This window comes from Nuphar pumila, chromosome 11 (assembly GCF_984573655.1).
Source record: "Nuphar pumila chromosome 11, dmNupPumi1.hap1.1, whole genome shotgun sequence".
Classification (NCBI taxonomy): Eukaryota; Viridiplantae; Streptophyta; class Magnoliopsida; order Nymphaeales; family Nymphaeaceae; genus Nuphar; species Nuphar pumila.
Genome location: NC_143259.1, coordinates 97,049,148 through 97,067,263, shown reverse-complemented (window position 1 = coordinate 97,067,263; position 18,116 = coordinate 97,049,148). Strand labels below are relative to the sequence as shown.

Below are 18,116 nucleotides of genomic sequence, written 5' to 3'. Positions count from 1 at the left end.
TCTAGGGCTGGGAAATGAGACTGGCTTGACTCACCTTGTCTCGTTTGAACTTGTAAGTTGTAAAATAGGATCGGCAACCAAACACAAACATCTGGTACAGGCTTGTTAAGAAATAATGCATATATTTTGGATATATTTGTATCATATAATGTAGTGTAAAATAAATAGGCAAAGAGTTTTAGGTTTAGAGTCCAAATCTTATGACTTTCAGTTATGTAAATGAGGCAGCTTAAAGCTTGGGTCAATTGTTCTAGAGTTCAAATCCTATCAATTCCAACTTTGAAACAATGTAGGTTCTTTATAAACGAACCAGGGCTAATTAAGCTTGAGTTCATCATGAGCTCAAACTAGGCTCAACATGCCACAAAGATGAGCTGATATTCGGTTTGTTATATGCCCTAGCTGCATCAAAAAGACGGCTCATGGGAATGCCTTGGAAATTTGCTTTATGATCTTCATTCACTTGTAGCTTGAAGTCTCACTCACTCCACAAAATCTTCATTCAAGCTTTCAGACATGCACTAGATAGATAAAAAAGTGCATGATAATAGCAGTGTGATTAGGTGATTGGGCCCGAGTACTTTACAAAGTGCGCAGGCCCCATAAAACAAAATATTAATTTTCTGTGTAAAACACAACACAAAACACAAACTATACGCACGGCAATTTTCTGTGTTTTGTGTGGCCTGAGTATTTTCGTAAAGTAGTCAGGCCCACTGGATTTGCTCCGATATCAAAACCAATGGACCTGGCCAGTTTTAAGTCCATTAATGCTACAAAAGGAAAATATTGAGAACCCAGGGAAGATGCAACCATCATGAATAAACGAAACTTAGGTGTCCTTTTCTCTCACTCAAAATCTGAACTTCAGGTTTGCTGTCCACACACATTTCCATTTTTTATCTATCAGCAACTCTTCTACATATTCCTCTTTTCTTGTTCTCTCCTACCCACACCTATACTGCTGCCTTCTGTTTTGCAATCTCCAGTCTAGCAGATACAGCATCCCATGAAACAAGGTTCTCCATGAATATTGAGACATAGTCAGGACGTCGGTTCTGCAGCAACAAATGACAAAAATGGTTTAAGTTCTAATGTTGTTTACTGAGAAGAAACTGAGAGTTCCGGGAGCAATTGACTGAACTAACCTGATAGTCAAGGTAGTAAGCATGCTGAGAAGAACCAAAACACGAACTATAAGTGATCACATTGGAAGTTTTCAACCATAATATAAACTAAAATTCTGATGAGAAAAGGGACACAATAAAGAGTGAAAGACATGGATTACTTACCTCCCAGACATCAATAGTCAGCAGGGGCTGCAATAAGTTTAGCACTTTCAATGAGAAAAAAAAATTATACTGAAAAAATTTGTGAAGCCCAATATTTTGAAACAAAAAAAGCGTTAACCAAGAGAAATGATTAAGCAGAATCATGTTTCTGTGTTATGATCCATGCAGTCCAACCGCACTGCGGTCACTGTCACAGCATGATAGCACCTGCTCTGTCTAGAGAAGACTTGAGCTTCACCATTCCTCTTGGCCAGAAGAAGCATAAGTGAGACAGATCTATGTTTACAGAAAAGATGGAAAATAGTAACACGATACCGTGGAATCCCAGACAAGTGGGTTCACTGCATTAGCGCTCTTTGCAACCTTCAGCGTATTCCCTACTTCAAGTTTGTCTGCTTTATCTGGAACAAGATAAAACATACTTCAGCAATCTCACATGTAAGCAATCTGGAACAACTCTGCCGAACATAGTCCACTTTAGACATCAGATGGCAACCATAGGTGGAGCTTACAAGTAAGCCAAGCCCATCCAGAGCCAAACTGTGTGGTTGCAGCTGCTTTAATTTCCTTCAAGAATGCATCATAAGAGCTGAAATCCCTTTCAATCAATTCTAAAAGGTTCCCAGATGGTAGCCCTCCTCCTCCAGGCTTCATGGATTCCCAGAAGAAGTCATGGTTCCATACCTGCACAGATGAAAACCGAATTTGCCATGACAACATGCATTAAGTGTTGACATACTCTTGACCCAATTGGTGACTTGGAGACCCGTGATGAGATTAAGTCAAGAATTTAATCAAACCAGGAGCCTCAGGTATCTTAGCATGAATTTTATAACAGTTAAGAATGGTAGCACATAAAACAGACAACATGAATGAATTTAAAAGAAGCTAACAGGAATCACTTATCTAATTTAGTTTTGGTGTTATGTTTGACAGCTGTAATGAAGTATGCGAAAATATAATCTAAGAATGCAACAAGCATTAACCAAGTCCAATAATGAACATGCACGATAACACAAGGAAAATACAAAGACAAAGTCCACGATGGAACAATAGCCAAGCCTTCAAAAGGCAATAAGAGAGCTAAAAAGCAATACAAATACAAGGGAAGAGGTCCCTATTTATACACAAGAAGGGAGGAGTGAGAGACCATTGGAGGCTCCCACATGGAATCGTTGGGAGCCCCCAACGGTCATATTTATGACTGTTAAGGCTCCCAACGACTCTATGGTGGGACCCCCAATGTGTATTAAAAAAAGAAAAATTAAAAAAGAAAAATTAAAAAAGAAAATAAAAAAATTAAAAATACAAAAAAAGAGTAACCTAATAAACTAATTGTTTCTAGAAACAATTATGTAAAAAGACTAAAATACCCCTATCAGGTGTTCTACACAAGACTATATATATATTAACACGCTCCCTCAAACTTTACGGAGAGATAACTGAAAGTTTGTTAAGTAGAAAAATAAAAAAAGAAGCATGAAGAGCTTTGGTGAAGAAATCCGCCAGCTGGTACTCTGATGTGACATATGACAATTATATAGTTTCTCTCAGATATACATCACATACATAGTGACAGTCCATCTCAATATGCTTAGTACGCTCATGGAAGGTGTGATCGTTTGCGATGTAAACTGCACTTTTATTGTCACAGCACATCTTCGAAGGTATGAAAATGACTATACCCATATTACTGAGAAGACTTTGAAACCACACAAGCTCCATGGTCATAGTAGCCATTGCACGATATTCAACTTCAGTTGAGGATAAAGATATTTTGTTCTGCTTTTTGCATCTCTATGAGATCATAGAGTCACCTAAAAACACACAGAAACCTGTAGTTGAGATTTTATCATTGAGATTTCCTCCCCAATCAGCATAGACATATAAACCAAATGAAGAGGATGAAGAAAGAAAAACCTCCTTTGTTATAGTATTTATTGATAATATCTGATGATTCTTAAGACAACACTCATGTACACAGTGGTAGGAACATGTTAAAACTGACTGACTGAATAAACTGTGTGAGCTATGTCTGGCCGAGTGATTGACAAGTATATAAGTGATCCAACAAGTTGACGATAAGGAGTATGATCTTCGGATAAAGTCCCATCTTCCGGCCTCAATTTGGCATTAATGACTTCAGGGGTTTCTATCTTCTTATAATATGAAATACCAGACTTAGTACCAGTGTTATAAAAAACGCACCTTCAGGCGTGAGGTGCAAAAAAAAAATGAAGAAACGGAAGAAGAAGTTCCCAGTTATGTAATAAGTTTACTTTTATTTATTTGAGATTTTCTATTTTTTATTGGTTGTTACTTCATCAATAAAGCATTTTTTTATTTATTTGTATTTTTAGATATTTTTATAATTTTTTTAAAGTTTTCATAAAAAAAATTTAAGGCTTACACTTTACGCCTCGCCTCGATTTTTGGTGGAGCGTTTCACTACGCCTCAACGCTTTTCACAACACTGCTTAGTACAAATGTCAGCAGCAAATTTTATTTGAGAAAGAATGTACCCTCTGAGAGAGTACACAACTTTAATACCTAAAAAGTATCGTAAAAATCCTAAATCAGACATGTCAAAAGTTTTTTTAAAAATATTTTTAATATCATTGATCCTTTGCTTATCACTTCCAGTGATAATCATATCATTTACATAAAGTAAAAGAATAACAACCATAAAACTTGTACTTTTTACAAAAAGAGCAGTGACAATATAATACGAATGAAAACCCAGATGAGTCATCACATTACTAAATTTATCATGCCCAGTCTTTGAAGCTTGTTTTAGACCATATAAGGCCTTTTTAAGTTTAAGAATTTTTTCTTTTTTAATACAAACCTCCGACAGAGGATTCATGTAAACTTCTTCACTTAATTCACAATTTAAAAAAATATTTTTCACATCTAGTTGATAAATGAGTCGTTGTTTAATAGATGCAATGGCTATGAGGGTCCTAACACTAGTCATTCTTGCATCCGGGGCAAATGTTTTTTTGTTATCAATACCATACTCTTGAGAGTATCTCTTAAGCCACAAGTCTAGCTTTGTAACGTTCTAAAGACCCATCAACTCTTTGTTTTAACCTTAAAAACCCATCTACATCCTATAAATTTCTTTCCTATGGGTAGTGAAGTTATTTCTTAAGTTTTAGTTTTTTCAAGAGCACTAAGTTCTAAATTCATAGTTTCAACCCATTACGGAAGATTTTTTGCCTCATTATAATGAGATCGTTCATGAAAAGAATGTAATGCAATTAAACATGACCTATATTTTGGTGTTAATGTGTTGTATGATACAAATCTATTTGGTGGATTGAAAATCCGATTGGATCTCCTAAGAGAGGTTTCCTCCAAGTTTGAATTTTGGGTATATTTTTTTAAAGCATTTAGAGGATTTCTTTGATCACGCCGGATATAAGTTTGCATAGGTCTATCAATAATATCATCATTTATATGTGTTTCTTCTTTCATATTTTCATTATCATTTTCATTGACATTTAGGGGGGTATCCCCTTCATCATTCAAAGAATTATCACAAGAGTTCAACTCTTCTTGTAGTAAAAGGTCAAATAAAAACATATATTAAATTTCATAGTTGTCTTTGGTCTTCATAAAACCATTTTCATTTTCTAAAAAAGTCACATCCTTAAAAACATATAGTTTGTTATTTTAGGAATCAAAACATATATGTCCTTTTTTGTTTTCTCCATAACCTAAGAATACACATTTAATAGTTTTTGGAGACAATTTATCTCTTTTATGAAAAAGCACAAAGCACTTACAAAAAAAAATTCTTAATCTATCGAAGTCTGGTGTTCTTTCAAATAATTTTCCATAGGGGGATATGTTTTGTAAAGACGATGAGATCATTCTATTCATTAAGTAAGTTGATATTAGAGCGGATTCGGCTCAAAAACTTTTTGGAATATCTTTAGAAATAAGTAGTGTCCTAGTGGTTTCCAAGATGTACCTATGTTTCCTTTCGGCTAATCCATTTTGTTGGGGAGTTCTAGGACATGATCTTTGATGACAAATTCTATTTGTTTTTAAATAATTTTGAAGCTTATTTGACAAATATTTACCACCTGAATCAGATCTAAGGATAGAGATGTTACTTGAAAGTTTATTTTTGACAATCATACGAATTTTTTTGAAGAATGAGAAGACATCGGATTTGAAGTTAAGAAAGCGTATACATGCATATCTAGTGAAATCATCAATAAACATCACATAATATAAGTATCATCCTTTTGATATGATGGGAGAAGGTCCCCAAACATCCGAATGCATTAATTCAAAATGTTTCTTAGAAATAAAAGTTCTATTTGGAAAGAGAGTGGATTTCATTTTTCCAAAGATACAATCTTTACAAACAAATTTTTTCTCATTCAAAATTTTTTTCCAAAGAAAAAAAGGTACATCTTAGAGAAACTTCGATGTCCAAGTCTTTTATGCCAAGTTTTAATATTTTTATCTTGGACATAATTACAAAAAGAGTTGGTAGGGAGATTTAAATAGTTCATGTAGTAGAGATCTCCCTTCCTATAGCCTTGCCCAATCAGCTTTTCGGACTGGAGATCCTGCACGGAGAAACCCTTAGATGAGAAGGAGATTCCACATTCATGATAAAAAATTTGAGAAACAGAAAAAAGATTTATGTTTAGTTGTGAAACAACTCTTACATTTGGCACAAAAAAAGTTTTAGAAGAATTTAAAGTTCTAACATTTTTAATTTGTAAAGATGTTCCATCGGCACTTGAAACATAAGAGGTTTTTCAATTAGTGCATAATTCAGATAAACCACTCTCAAGAGGTGTCATATGAAAAGAAGCTCCCGAATCAAGAATCCAAGACGACATACTTGGAGGTCAGGAAGAAGCAATGTCGACACTCGATGTAGATGAAGATTTGAGTAAAATTTGAAGTGCCTCCGATAATTGAGCTAGTGAAAAAGAATCATTTCTTTTGGTTGGTTCTTCCTTCCTTTGTGTAGTTTCTTCTACGGAAGCAACTTTGTTCTTTAGAGTTTTATATAACTTGGGACAATTAGGCCTTATATGTCCTGGTTCATGGCAATGATGGCAAATAGCTTTCCTATAGCCTCCATTATAGCCATTTTGCCTTCCAAAGTGTGGAAGCTTATAAGTTTTAACATGATTGTCGGGCTTAGACACGGCCAAAACTTCATCTCCTCCCTTTATCATGCCAATACCAATTTCTTCTTGGCATATTTGGGAACAACATCATCTAAGGGAAAAAGCTTAGATCTATAGAAGAGGGAAGATCTAACTTGTTCATATTCGGGCTTAAGTCCGTGTAAAAATTGAAAAAAGTATTCTTTTTCCATTTGTTCCCTTCTAAGTTCAACATCTGCACTAGCCACCCATTTTGGTTCTAGAAAAGATAATTCATCCCACAAGGGACTAAGGGTGCTAAAATAATCACGGACGCTCATGTCCCATTGCTTAATGGTATGAATTTTTTCTTGAAGAAAAAATTGTCTTGCAAGGTCTTTTTGAGTATACATACCTTTCATAAAAAACCATGCCTTGTTTGCTTTGCAAAATTTGACTATATTGGCGCATATCTTGAGCTCCACATTGGTCATAAACCATGCAAGGATTTTTGCATGTTTACTTTCCCAATCCTCTAACTTGGATTGGTGATCTTCAATGGCTTTAGTTCGAGCATTTCCCTCAAGAGTTTTTTCTTGTCCATCCTCCATTTTTGTAAGCTTGAGTTGTGATTCCGGAATGGAACCCATCACGTATCCCCAAAGCTTTTTGCCCTTGAGGTTGTTCTCCATGGCAAAGGGCCACATCATATAGTTGGTGCTGTTTAACTTGAAGGAAAGATCAATCTTATGCTCATTCTCCATAGTAACTTAGAGAGAGGATGAGCAAAAGAGGATGAAGGAGATTTCCGAATCACAAACTATCAAGAGATAGATTTAACAAAAATCAAGAGCTCAACCTTGCTTTGATACCATGTAATGAAGTATGCGAAAATATAATCTAAGAATGCAACAAGCATGAACTAAGTCCAATAATAGACATGCATGATGGAACAAGGAAAATACAAAGACAAAGTCCACGATGGGACAATAGCGAAGCCTTAAAAAGGCAATACAACAAGTAAAAAATAGAAGAACTTTATTTAAGAGAGCTAAAAAGCAATACAAATACAAGGGGAGAGGTCTGCTATTTATACACAAGAAGGGAGGAGTGAGAGACCATTGGGGGCTCACACATGGAGTCGTTGGGAGCCCCCAACGGTCATATTTATGACCGTTGGGAGTCCCAACGACTCTATGCTGGGACCCCCAATGTGTATTAAAAAAAGGAAAAGAAAAAAAGAAAATAAAAAATACAAAAAAGACTAACCTAATAAACTAGTTGTTTCTAGAAACAACTGTGAAAAGACTAAAATACCCCTATCGGGTATTCTAGACAAGACTATATATATATATATAGAGAGAGAGAGACTTTTATCAGTGGCACCCTTCACATATCTAATTCTAGATATGCAGGATTGGTCATCAATTAAGGTTCTGCATGGAAACTCGTAGTCAGACGGAGTTTACGCATTTGGATAAGTGGCAACTGCTAAATCCTAGATTTGGTGCAAATACAAAGGGGAGGACATCTCACTTCCTTTTCCAGGTGCAAAAACTCCCATCCCAGCTGCTATTTTCAAAACAGCCATCACCCATGATGGTTTGACTAAGCTTTTACCAAATGCATAAACTCCATCAGAGCTGTCAGTTCCCAAACAGAGCCTAAAAGGAAGTATTAGCAGTGCTCCAACAGTGCGGAAACTATTCTTTGTAACTTAAGAAAGATTCAAAGTTTTTTTTTGTAGAAACCTGTTAGAAGATTGTTCTAAGAAATTGATCAACCATTAACTGAGAGAAACCATGGATAACACATCCAGAGAGAAGTGTCTAGATGAAAAGCCCATATCATAGCCTCTGAAACCAAGTCTAAGAGGTGCATAATCACAAGGTCCCATGAATGGTAAGCTCATCATGGATATATATTTGGATACTGGGGCTTTGTCAAAATGGCTTGCCATAAAACATACGAATTGGATCACAGTAAAAAACTGACAGAAGGCACGAGAATGGGAGCTTTAGAAAAAGAAAATTCAATAGAGAATGTTCATGTAAGGCATACAAGCCTAAATCATTTAATTATAAAAGTTTCAATTTCAAGAAATATTACACAATATTTATTGTCATATTTCAGCATACATCATCATCAAAATTTGACCCTGCCCCATCTGCATGATGTTGAAAATCTAATGCGTACATTATAATAAAATTATCATTAACTCTAGCAAGAACTGTCATCGAACTATCAATAAACTTTAAGAATTCTAAACGCTTTATAAATGGATTTTTCCAGTGCATGCTTCATAGCGCTCAAATGATCTATCATCAAACAGGATAATCTATGCACACCAGGTTCAGGACCTTAAGCATGATTTGTATTACTTTTAAGTGATTACTCTGGAATTTTTCATCAGTTCCTAACAGCCACCAGCTTACAAATATTTGATACATGTGCAAGTGCTTCTTGCACCCTGATTACATCTCTGCTAGTTCATTACAAGGGAAACAAAAGTAATACAAGAATGAATTGTCATTACTAATAAGCTGTATCAGCAATGACTGATACGTTGCTGATGTGTGTTATGTGACATCTCTCGATGGCTTCTTAGAAGACATGAACAGAAATATATAGGCAAAATTCTTAGTGAAGCTCGACTGCATAAAAAGGCACTAAACTGGTTTTGCACGGAACCCCAATGATATCCATAAATGACTTGTTTTGGATAAGAAATGAACATTGCCGTGAGTACATTCACGTGCATGGTATACATTGGTACTCCAATGCATTCACGTGCATGGATAAGAAATGAACATTGCCGTGAGTCGGAATAAATATGTTCTTATGATACACTAAGCACCAGGACTTGAATAGGTTGTGCATGACACCTCTCATGGACTGATGCTTATTGGATTGATTATGCTGCTCTTTCTTATTTGGGCAAGAAGAATGTACACAGAATTAATCAGAGTGGACCATCCTTTTTCATTTGTAATAACTCATAATAGTGGAAATGAGCTGATGGATCTTTTGTTCAGCAAATTAGTAACTAAGCATATATTGTTACCAACACAATTGATATTAAAACTGTTCTTGTAATCCATTACTAAAACTCCTAACTATAACCAAGAAGCACTATCTTCCCAACAAATAAACTTTTATCAGCATAACCAAACAAACTGAACAAATTATAAGTTTGTGAGATTTTAATGTAGAAAAGATATAAAGGATAAAAGAGGGTTGACCTGGGCAGCATTGTTGAATGGAGGAAGAGGATCTCCTCCATTGTATGTGGTAACAATAATTTCTTTTAGTGACTTCCCATCCAGTTCAGTTCCTAAAATCTGCTTGTTTAGGTTATCCACATATGCTCTGTGATGCTTTCCCCAGTGAAATTCAAATGTTTTACGACTCATATGCGGCTCCAAGGCATCCTATCAGCCACAAAGATCACATAACGATAGTCCAAAGAACAAGTAATTATCCAGGGTGGTTAGTCCTTTTCGCACACAGCAACAAAAAGTCCACAATAAACATAAAAAAAAAACAGTTTATGACATACTTGTGGATACGGGGGAGGCTTCAACTCAAATTGAGCAGTAATAGGAGCACAGCTCTTCCTTAAATGATGCCCCTGAAACAACGAAACCAATCAATCAATCAGAATCTAAAACAAAAACAAGCTCAATAACAGAGCGGTAATGCACTGTGCCTCCTTTTATCTACATGAATTGCATTATTACCCATTGTAGCAAACAATACAAGCTAAGTTTTGTTCGTCGAATTCTTCTGTGATGCAAGTGATAAGAGTGACCATCACAATTTGAAATTCTGGATGTATTTCTACTACCTAAAGCTGGTGACTGACTGATGAAAAATCCATCACATCAGAGCGTGGGTGTGGATATATCATGATACTCACAGCCAAAGCTTGCAAGATTTTCATAAAAGAAAAGGCAAAGCAGGAACAACCCACAATTGGGTAAAATTTCACCTAACAAATCCACCAGTAGAAAAATTGTCAATTTTACATAATACCCAAAATATCTTACCCCATTTCCACAACATCATGGTGAACGATTCATAAATCTCATTAAATCCCAAATACAAAACATAAACTGAAGTTGACAATAAAAACCACTCAGATACTGAACCAAATTGTTCATTATCACAGTAAAAAATGATAAACCCATAAAAAAATTTTCATTCTTCTCAACAAATAAACATGAAATACCTCATTCGATTCTATACAGAAACATGAGTCTACCACTTAGAGTAGAAGATAATACAATGTGAGACGGTTACCAACAAACATGAAACTCCAGAAAAGGAACAAAGAGAGAAAAACAGACCTTTGGTGCTCTGAATTTCAGCTGGAATGCAAATGGGGACCTTCTAAATCCTATCAAAATCAAACAAACACATAATAGCAAGCATGGTATCCTCTATCAAAGAAAACAGTGAGAAAAAACAAGAACTTGGATGTGGGGAATCGATATACCAGAGCAAGATAGAGGAAGCATTTGAGATGGAAGAGTTGATGGTACTGCAGACTCCATTCTGGATCACTCGCTCTTTTTGCTCTGCCGCTGGTGGATAAAGCTACGTCCACACACCATAACAAAAGGGCAACAGCATGAGCAATGAGCCGGTGGTGCACAAACTCATGTATCTTTGGTGGCGCTTAACGTATAGCGTCGGATGCATGACTTTGAGGGGATTGAAGAGCAGATCAGAACCATCAGATTGATCTTTCAAAGTCACCAAGGGGAAATGCTCTAAGATCTCCACCGTCCCTTCTGAAGATCAACGGCAACCAACATGATGATGAGATGTTATAGTGGGTCCCCACAACTTGTAGTTGGATTAGTGGACGGTGGAGATGTTAGAGCATTTGCCCCCGGTGATTGGGTAGATCACCTGATCTGCTGTCGATGGGGTTTGTATGATATAACAATTGGTGCAAACGAGTCGGATTTCGAACCGGTTTTATACTGAAACCGACCCATATTATCGGATATGATAAATCCTGGACCCAGAATAAGTATCGCCAGTTTTAATTGGATCTGGGTCAGAATCAGATAAAAAATAAACTCTAAGCAAGTCAGAACCGGGTTTTGAACCGACCTTTTTAATTTTATTTCACACAAAAAACAATATAATTGGCCTGCTTTGCCCCCGCATTAGAGGGGGGTTAGATAATATCTGGATCTGGAATTTTACCATGTGTTCTGAGCCGGATCCAAACCAAAAACCAAATGCACTCGTTGAAAGTTGGATCTAGTGTGGTGTTCAACCCTAACCAACCCATATCCAACCTGTTTGCAACTTGGGTATAGCTAGCGGCCCTGGTCACCATATCAATATCGGCTATATTTTGGAAATGCCATGATTTTAATACTTGTTTAAAAATTTAAAACTATGAATTTTTTATAGTTTTAAATTTTTGTATAAACATTTGCTCAAAGTTTCTCGAGAAATCAAATTATTTAAACATTACGAGATTTCCCCTCACTGAGATAAAGAGAACACACACATCAAAAGAGGCATCCATGATCATGAAAAGGGACGTGAGTGGTGGGAGCTTTTAAGATTAGGATCTGATCTATATTTTAGATAAAAACAAAAACAAAAAATGATCATTTTGTACCGCAAATTTGATGCATTTTTTAAAATATTTTATAAATTTTGAAATCTCCTCATGTCCAAATTCGCAAATTTTCACTTTTAAAAGGATTTTTTTATTCTTCGCAGAAGCAAATTTTCTCCCAAATATGTGAATACGTAAATTTCTTTCCAAATATGCAAATTTTCTTTCAAATATGTGAATTTCCTCTCAAATATTCGAATATGTATTTTTTCTCTCAAATATATGAATTTTCTACTAAATATGTAATTTTCTCTTAAATATGTGATTTTCTTCTAAATATGTGAACTTTCTCCTAAATATGTGTAGTTCCTCATAAATATGTGATTTTTCTCTAAATAAGTAATTTTTCTTGTAAATATGTGATATTCATCAATAAAACACAACAAAACATGATATATAAACACATATTAGCATGGAATTAAATTTTGTCTCTACTGCCCATTTTGTACTATATATGCGAAAGTCGTAAGGTATTTGTGAAAGTGAGCAGGTTTTCAGTTATTCGTACGATGTACATGCAAATTTTTGTATTTTCATGGGTGTTGCAAAATAGAGCAAGGTATAACATTTTAAGGAGAGAAAAATCACATGGAGGTTGTGAAACAGAGAAGATGCACGCATTTGATCTATGAATCTACTTTGTTGGAATGAAAACTATCCATATTTGCATATTAGTTTATACAAAATTTGATTTTTTTAGAAAACATCATGCGAATACAGTTTTTAGTAAGAGGTTGCGAGATTCAGAAAGCATAGTGACATATCACTCGAAACTCAAGAGAAAAATTACATGTTTAGGAGAAAATGTGCATATTTGAGAGGAAAATCATATATTTAAGAGTAAATTTGCATATTTGAGAAGAAAATCATATATTTAGGAGGAAATAAACATATTTGAGAGTAAATATGTATATTTAAGAGAAAAATCACACATTTAAGGGAAAAATTACATATTCATGAGAAAATTAACGTATTTGAGAGAAAAATCGCATATTCGCATATTTGAGAAGAAATTCACATATTTGAGAGAAAATTCATATTTTTAAGAGAAAATTGACATATTTGAAAGAAAAATCATATAGTTAAGAGAAAATTTACATATTTAAAAGAAATTTACATATTTGGGACATGTTTGTGTGTTACTAAATGTGTAAAAACTATGCATTTTTCATGATTATTAAATAAATAAACAAAATTTGGTCTAAAATATGATTTGTAATTTTAATTTTTATTTAAATTATATTTAATTTTTAATTAGATTTTGAATACCCATTTGAAACTAAAATAGGTCTAAATATGGCAATTGGATCCAGGGGGACCAAGCCCAAATGAATGGTGAGCACAACACATTTTTGAAAAATTAAAATGTGTAAAGATTGAGGTGAGATGCCAAATTGGATTTGAATAATTATTTAGATCCATTTGCATTGAAAATCCAAGTGAAGATATGAAGCATGTAGAAGCTTCCCTCACTCCCTCCTTAACTGTTTGTAATACCTAAGAAATTTTTATGAACTTTTCATGATTATTAAATAAATAAAATTAAAATTTGGCCTTAATGTGGTTTGAAATTGTATTAGTTATTTTAATTATTATTTAATTTTAATTTATGTTTAAATACTCAATTGAAACTTAATTGGGTCAAATATGATATTTGGGCCCAGTAGGGAACTCAAGTGTGGGATGCCCCAAACAATGTTATTATTGTTTCGATAAAAATTTTGGCCGATCAGTAGCTCATCGTTTAAATCACAGTAAACTTTGACATTTCTTATTTTGAGGGCATTGAAATCGACTATATACATACCTAAACTGGTGTTGATTTGAGTGTTTTATCATCGCCAAAGTTCATGCCTAATTGCAGGTTAGAAATCTATATTTTTTGACATCGACTAATATTTTTGGTTGATCTATATACATAGGATTAAATTTAAGACCGTCACGATGATATACGTTTTAAGGGCTATCAAATCGACTATTTAAGCATCAAATTTTGGTTGAGTCTTTATGTTTGTAGGCCTCCCGAAAAGTCACCCTACCACTAAACCTCATGTAAGACTTCATATGGAGATGACGAATGGCATTCTGTTTTAATTTTATTAATTAGCTACTTAATTATGAGAAGTCCTACATATTTAATTAGAAAACCAATGAGGCTAAAAGGATATAGTTTGGGGTGAGGGAGGAGACCCATATAAAAAATTATTCTTTTAAAAATATTATAAATGAGAGGGAGGAAACCCCTCTCATCATATGAATTTGATAATCTCTCTCTCTTCCCTCTTTCTACCTCAAATTTTCTTAGGTTTAGACCTCCATTGAAGTAGCATTTAACTCCATAGTATGCAACAAGAATAAGATTTCATCTACAACATCAGAATATCGTTTTGTGGTATCATATGTTTTGCCTTTTCGATGTGAGATCTCAATAACTTGTATGTGTGCATATCACCAAGGGTGTATATGCATGCTGAATTAAATTTTTAGACATGTATATTGGATGATATCAATTTCAAACACATGTTTGGACTGATATCTCATGATTTTGAAAGGCTATGAGCCTCCAGATGGATTTTTACCAAAAATATTTTTTGGGAAAACCCTAAATCATGTTCATTCTTCATAAAAATCTTGTTCGATATTTTTAAATCATGATGAATGTATATTTAACATGATTAACATATACAAACCCTATTTAAATTGATAATTATTATTTTAATTAAAAAAAATAAAATAAAAGAACACGAATAATAAAAATCATTTTGGGGGTTCAAGGTTTCTTTTTCAGAAAAAAGGGTTTTAATGGTTTATTGTTGTTATGTTCATATTATGATTCATGTATTAAATGATATGAACCATATTGATGTTTGATTCATAATTTTATGATGGCTGAAATTAAATATTATAAATAAAATTATACAGATCATATCAATTAGGGTTTAAGAGAGATTTTTTTAGAAAAAATATAATTTATATGGTTCTATTTATGATATATAATTGATTTATTCATGATTAGCCTATATTTTATTCATTATGTTAGATCTGATATATATGTGCATAATTCATATTTGATTCAAAATTTATTTCTATTTTTTGATATTTATTTTAGTGTATGAGATATTGTTTTTGGAATAAACAGTTTCTTTTGTGTTTCAGATTCGATTTTATGCATTAGATTAATTTGGTTACAACATGAAGTCATATTGATGCATGTGAAAATTGTTATTAAATGTATTATAATGAATCAAATCTTGAAAATCGTGTTTATATGATTTATTTTATGAAAAATATAAAATATACATGCTTTTTCATGAAAATGCACATTGTCTTGATTTTTACGATCTCAAAAAATTTTCTTCTGTAAACCCAAAAGTCACAATGACTTGGAAAAATTTAATATACCACTATTGAGAGGCCTATTTAAGTCCATATATTGATTTGTTGAGTTTGCAAACCAGATGATCATTTTCAGAGAAACCAAGAAATTGATCCATATATACCTCTTCATTCAGATCCCTATTGAGAAACACTGTTTTCACATCCATCTGGTGTAGCTCCAAGTCATAATGAGCTACAAGGGCCAAAATTATTCTCATTGACTCTTTATTCTCTTTTCAAAGATATGACCCAACCTTCGATGCCAAAGCATGTAAGATTTATCATTTATCAAGCTAAGTTTATTTTCAACCAATGTGTATTCAGAAGTCAGGGACTCCTGAGTTTGGATCTTCACGTTCAATCTATATAAATCATCATAAACTGATGCAGAACCAATTTCAATTGAATTTCTATAAATGAACAATTTAGAATTTTCAAACTTAAAACAATATCCAAATTTAACCAATTTCGAAATTGAAATTAAGTTTCTACTATATGATGGAATATAAAAGACATCATGAAGATCCAAAACTACACCTGTATCTAGAGTAATCATGTAAGTTCCAATACCCTTCACATGTAAACGCATCTTGTTTCCCGAATAGATGCTCTTCTCATGCATTGTTGGTTCCTTTCGGCTCAGGAACAGTTGTAGACAGTTAGAAATATAAACAGTAGCACCAGAATTAATCTACCAGCTATTTTCAAAAATTTATAATAAATTACATTCATGAGAAACAAATGACAAAATACTTCTCTTTTCCAACCACTTTTTGTACTTTATGCAATCTATCTTCCTGTGTCCCTCCTCTTGCAAAAGAAACACTTTATGGGACCAGAATCAGATTGCTTGCCTTGGAATGTCTTATCTCGTGTTGGCTTCTTCCTAGCATTTCTCTTAAATGCATTCTTCCTTGGTCTTACCTTGGATGCATGAGAAGCCATATGTGCACTCTGCACCTTCTCCCATTTCAACATCTCTTCTTCTTCAACACACTTGGACATAAGTTCATTGAATGTTCATTCATCATTATGTTTGTTGTAAGAGATTTTGAAAGATCTGTACTCCAAGGGTAAGGACGCTAAAACTAAATACACTAGGAAAGAATCAGATATGGTGAACTTCATGTCATTTAGCTGAGACGCTATGTTCCTCATTTCCAAAATGTGATGGTGAATGTTTTCCCCTCCAGTATATTTCATAGATATAAGTTTAGACATCAGGGTACTGGCTCCAGCCTTGTTTGAACTCAAAAACTCTCTAATTGTCCTGCATTATGGTATGGCACTACGAATATTCTTAGTCACCTTAGATTGCAAAAGCAACAGGCTAAGTCTATTCGAGCGCTCTCACTTCTCAAAAGTAGTCTTTTGATCAATAGTGCTTTGATCAGTTAGAGCAGCAAGTTCTTCTATCCTTAGAGCTAGATCCAGATCCATATCCATATACCTTAATATAAAAAGTACAATCTCTTTTCAATCACTAAAATTTTAAATTTTAAATGAATGCTCTAGACTCATAGATAAAGTTTCAAGAGAAATGTTGTCTGCGTTCGAGTTTTGAAAGAAAAGTTACAATCTTTGAAAGTCAAAATAGGATTTTTATCCTGACAGACATCTTGTATTTCAATCATACTGTATTGCTTCTTCAGAGGAGTAAAACAGAATAGGTCAGTTTAGGAGCAAAAAATCAGTTTCAGTAAAATAATTATGTCTTCTTGCTCTGGACTTCAATTAAAGCAAGGTTTATAGCTATGTTTAGCTAGCACATCCATGCATCTACTGTAAAATTTTACAATTTTTTTCTCACTGTAATCTGATCGAGATAAAATTTATACCGACTGATAAAATCTAGATGTTCAGTTTCAATCTGAAACTCTTATGGTACATGTGTTCGGATCTCAAAAGATGATCAATTGGATAAGTCCTAGTTCCATAACTATACTAGGTGGATATACTAATGGTTAGAAATTAATGTGTATGTTTTAAATGATGTTTATGATATACCATGTTATGATTATGCACTTGTTGAATGATATTTGCATATTTAAATCAATGCATGGTCTGTTTATGTGCTTATATAAGTATGATATGTAATGTATATTATGACATGAGTTATATGCATGCATCATGATGATTAATTTCAGTTGTTACATGCTATAATACATGAATTGCATGATGTATAATTGATTGCTCATTAGTGACCTTACAATTCAAGAAATCAATTAGTGCTTGAGAGCACTAATTGATTTGTTGAATATGCTCATGTGGATGTACTGTAAGGTGTGTAGAGACATGCATGCACATGTTGGTTTATGATTTATGTTGTCTTATGTGTGTACACAATTATAGAGATTGGGTCAAATGATATTCTTATGTTATAAGGCACCTATGTGACATGCAAGCACATGAGACTGCTTAGTTATAAGCAAGGGCTTGTGAGAACCTATAGAGTGTTGATTATGCACTAATTTATAAAAAATATCATTGACTTATGACCTTAATAAAGATAATTCTATAGTTGACAGTTCTTGGTTCCTTAAAATGGCACTAAAATTCACGGGATCCGGCATCCCATGTCTACCTTGGAGAGGGTAGGAGGTACAAGTTCTTAGAAAATTATTGTTGTTTTGTGGGTGAAAGGTCTTACTTGGTCCCCAATCATAGGAGTTAGAA

General features: G+C 33.9%; 1 protein-coding gene across 1 annotated transcript; it reads right to left on the bottom strand.

Annotated features, from left to right (window-relative positions):
• Positions 1 to 802: 802 nt before the first annotated feature.
• LOC149822567 (superoxide dismutase [Fe], chloroplastic-like) lies at positions 803 to 11,017 on the bottom strand. Its single transcript, XM_089981652.1, has 9 exons — positions 10,914 to 11,017; positions 10,765 to 10,814; positions 9,975 to 10,046; positions 9,658 to 9,846; positions 1,805 to 1,976; positions 1,608 to 1,693; positions 1,293 to 1,319; positions 1,149 to 1,172; positions 803 to 1,058 (listed from the first exon to the last, which is right to left on the bottom strand). The coding sequence occupies exons 1-9, from the start codon at positions 10,969 to 10,971 to the stop codon at positions 957 to 959; spliced, it is 780 nt and encodes a 259-aa protein (XP_089837778.1). The 5' UTR covers positions 10,972 to 11,017; the 3' UTR covers positions 803 to 956.
• Positions 11,018 to 18,116: the final 7,099 nt, after the last annotated feature.

What these genes read in the sequence shown, in the direction of transcription:
- LOC149822567 (XM_089981652.1), bottom strand. Translation starts at nt 10,971, where the DNA reads ATGGAGTCTGCAGTACCATCAACTCTTCCATCTCAAATGCTTCCTCTA. An exon ending in TGAAATTCAGAGCACCAAAG is followed by an intron (nt 10,047 to 10,764) that starts GTCTGTTTTTCT and finishes TCGTTGTTTCAG; the next exon opens with GGGCATCATTTAAGGAAGAG. An exon ending in TGACTATTGATGTCTGGGAG is followed by an intron (nt 1,173 to 1,292) that starts GTAAGTAATCCA and finishes GGTTCTTCTCAG; the next exon opens with CATGCTTACTACCTTGACTA.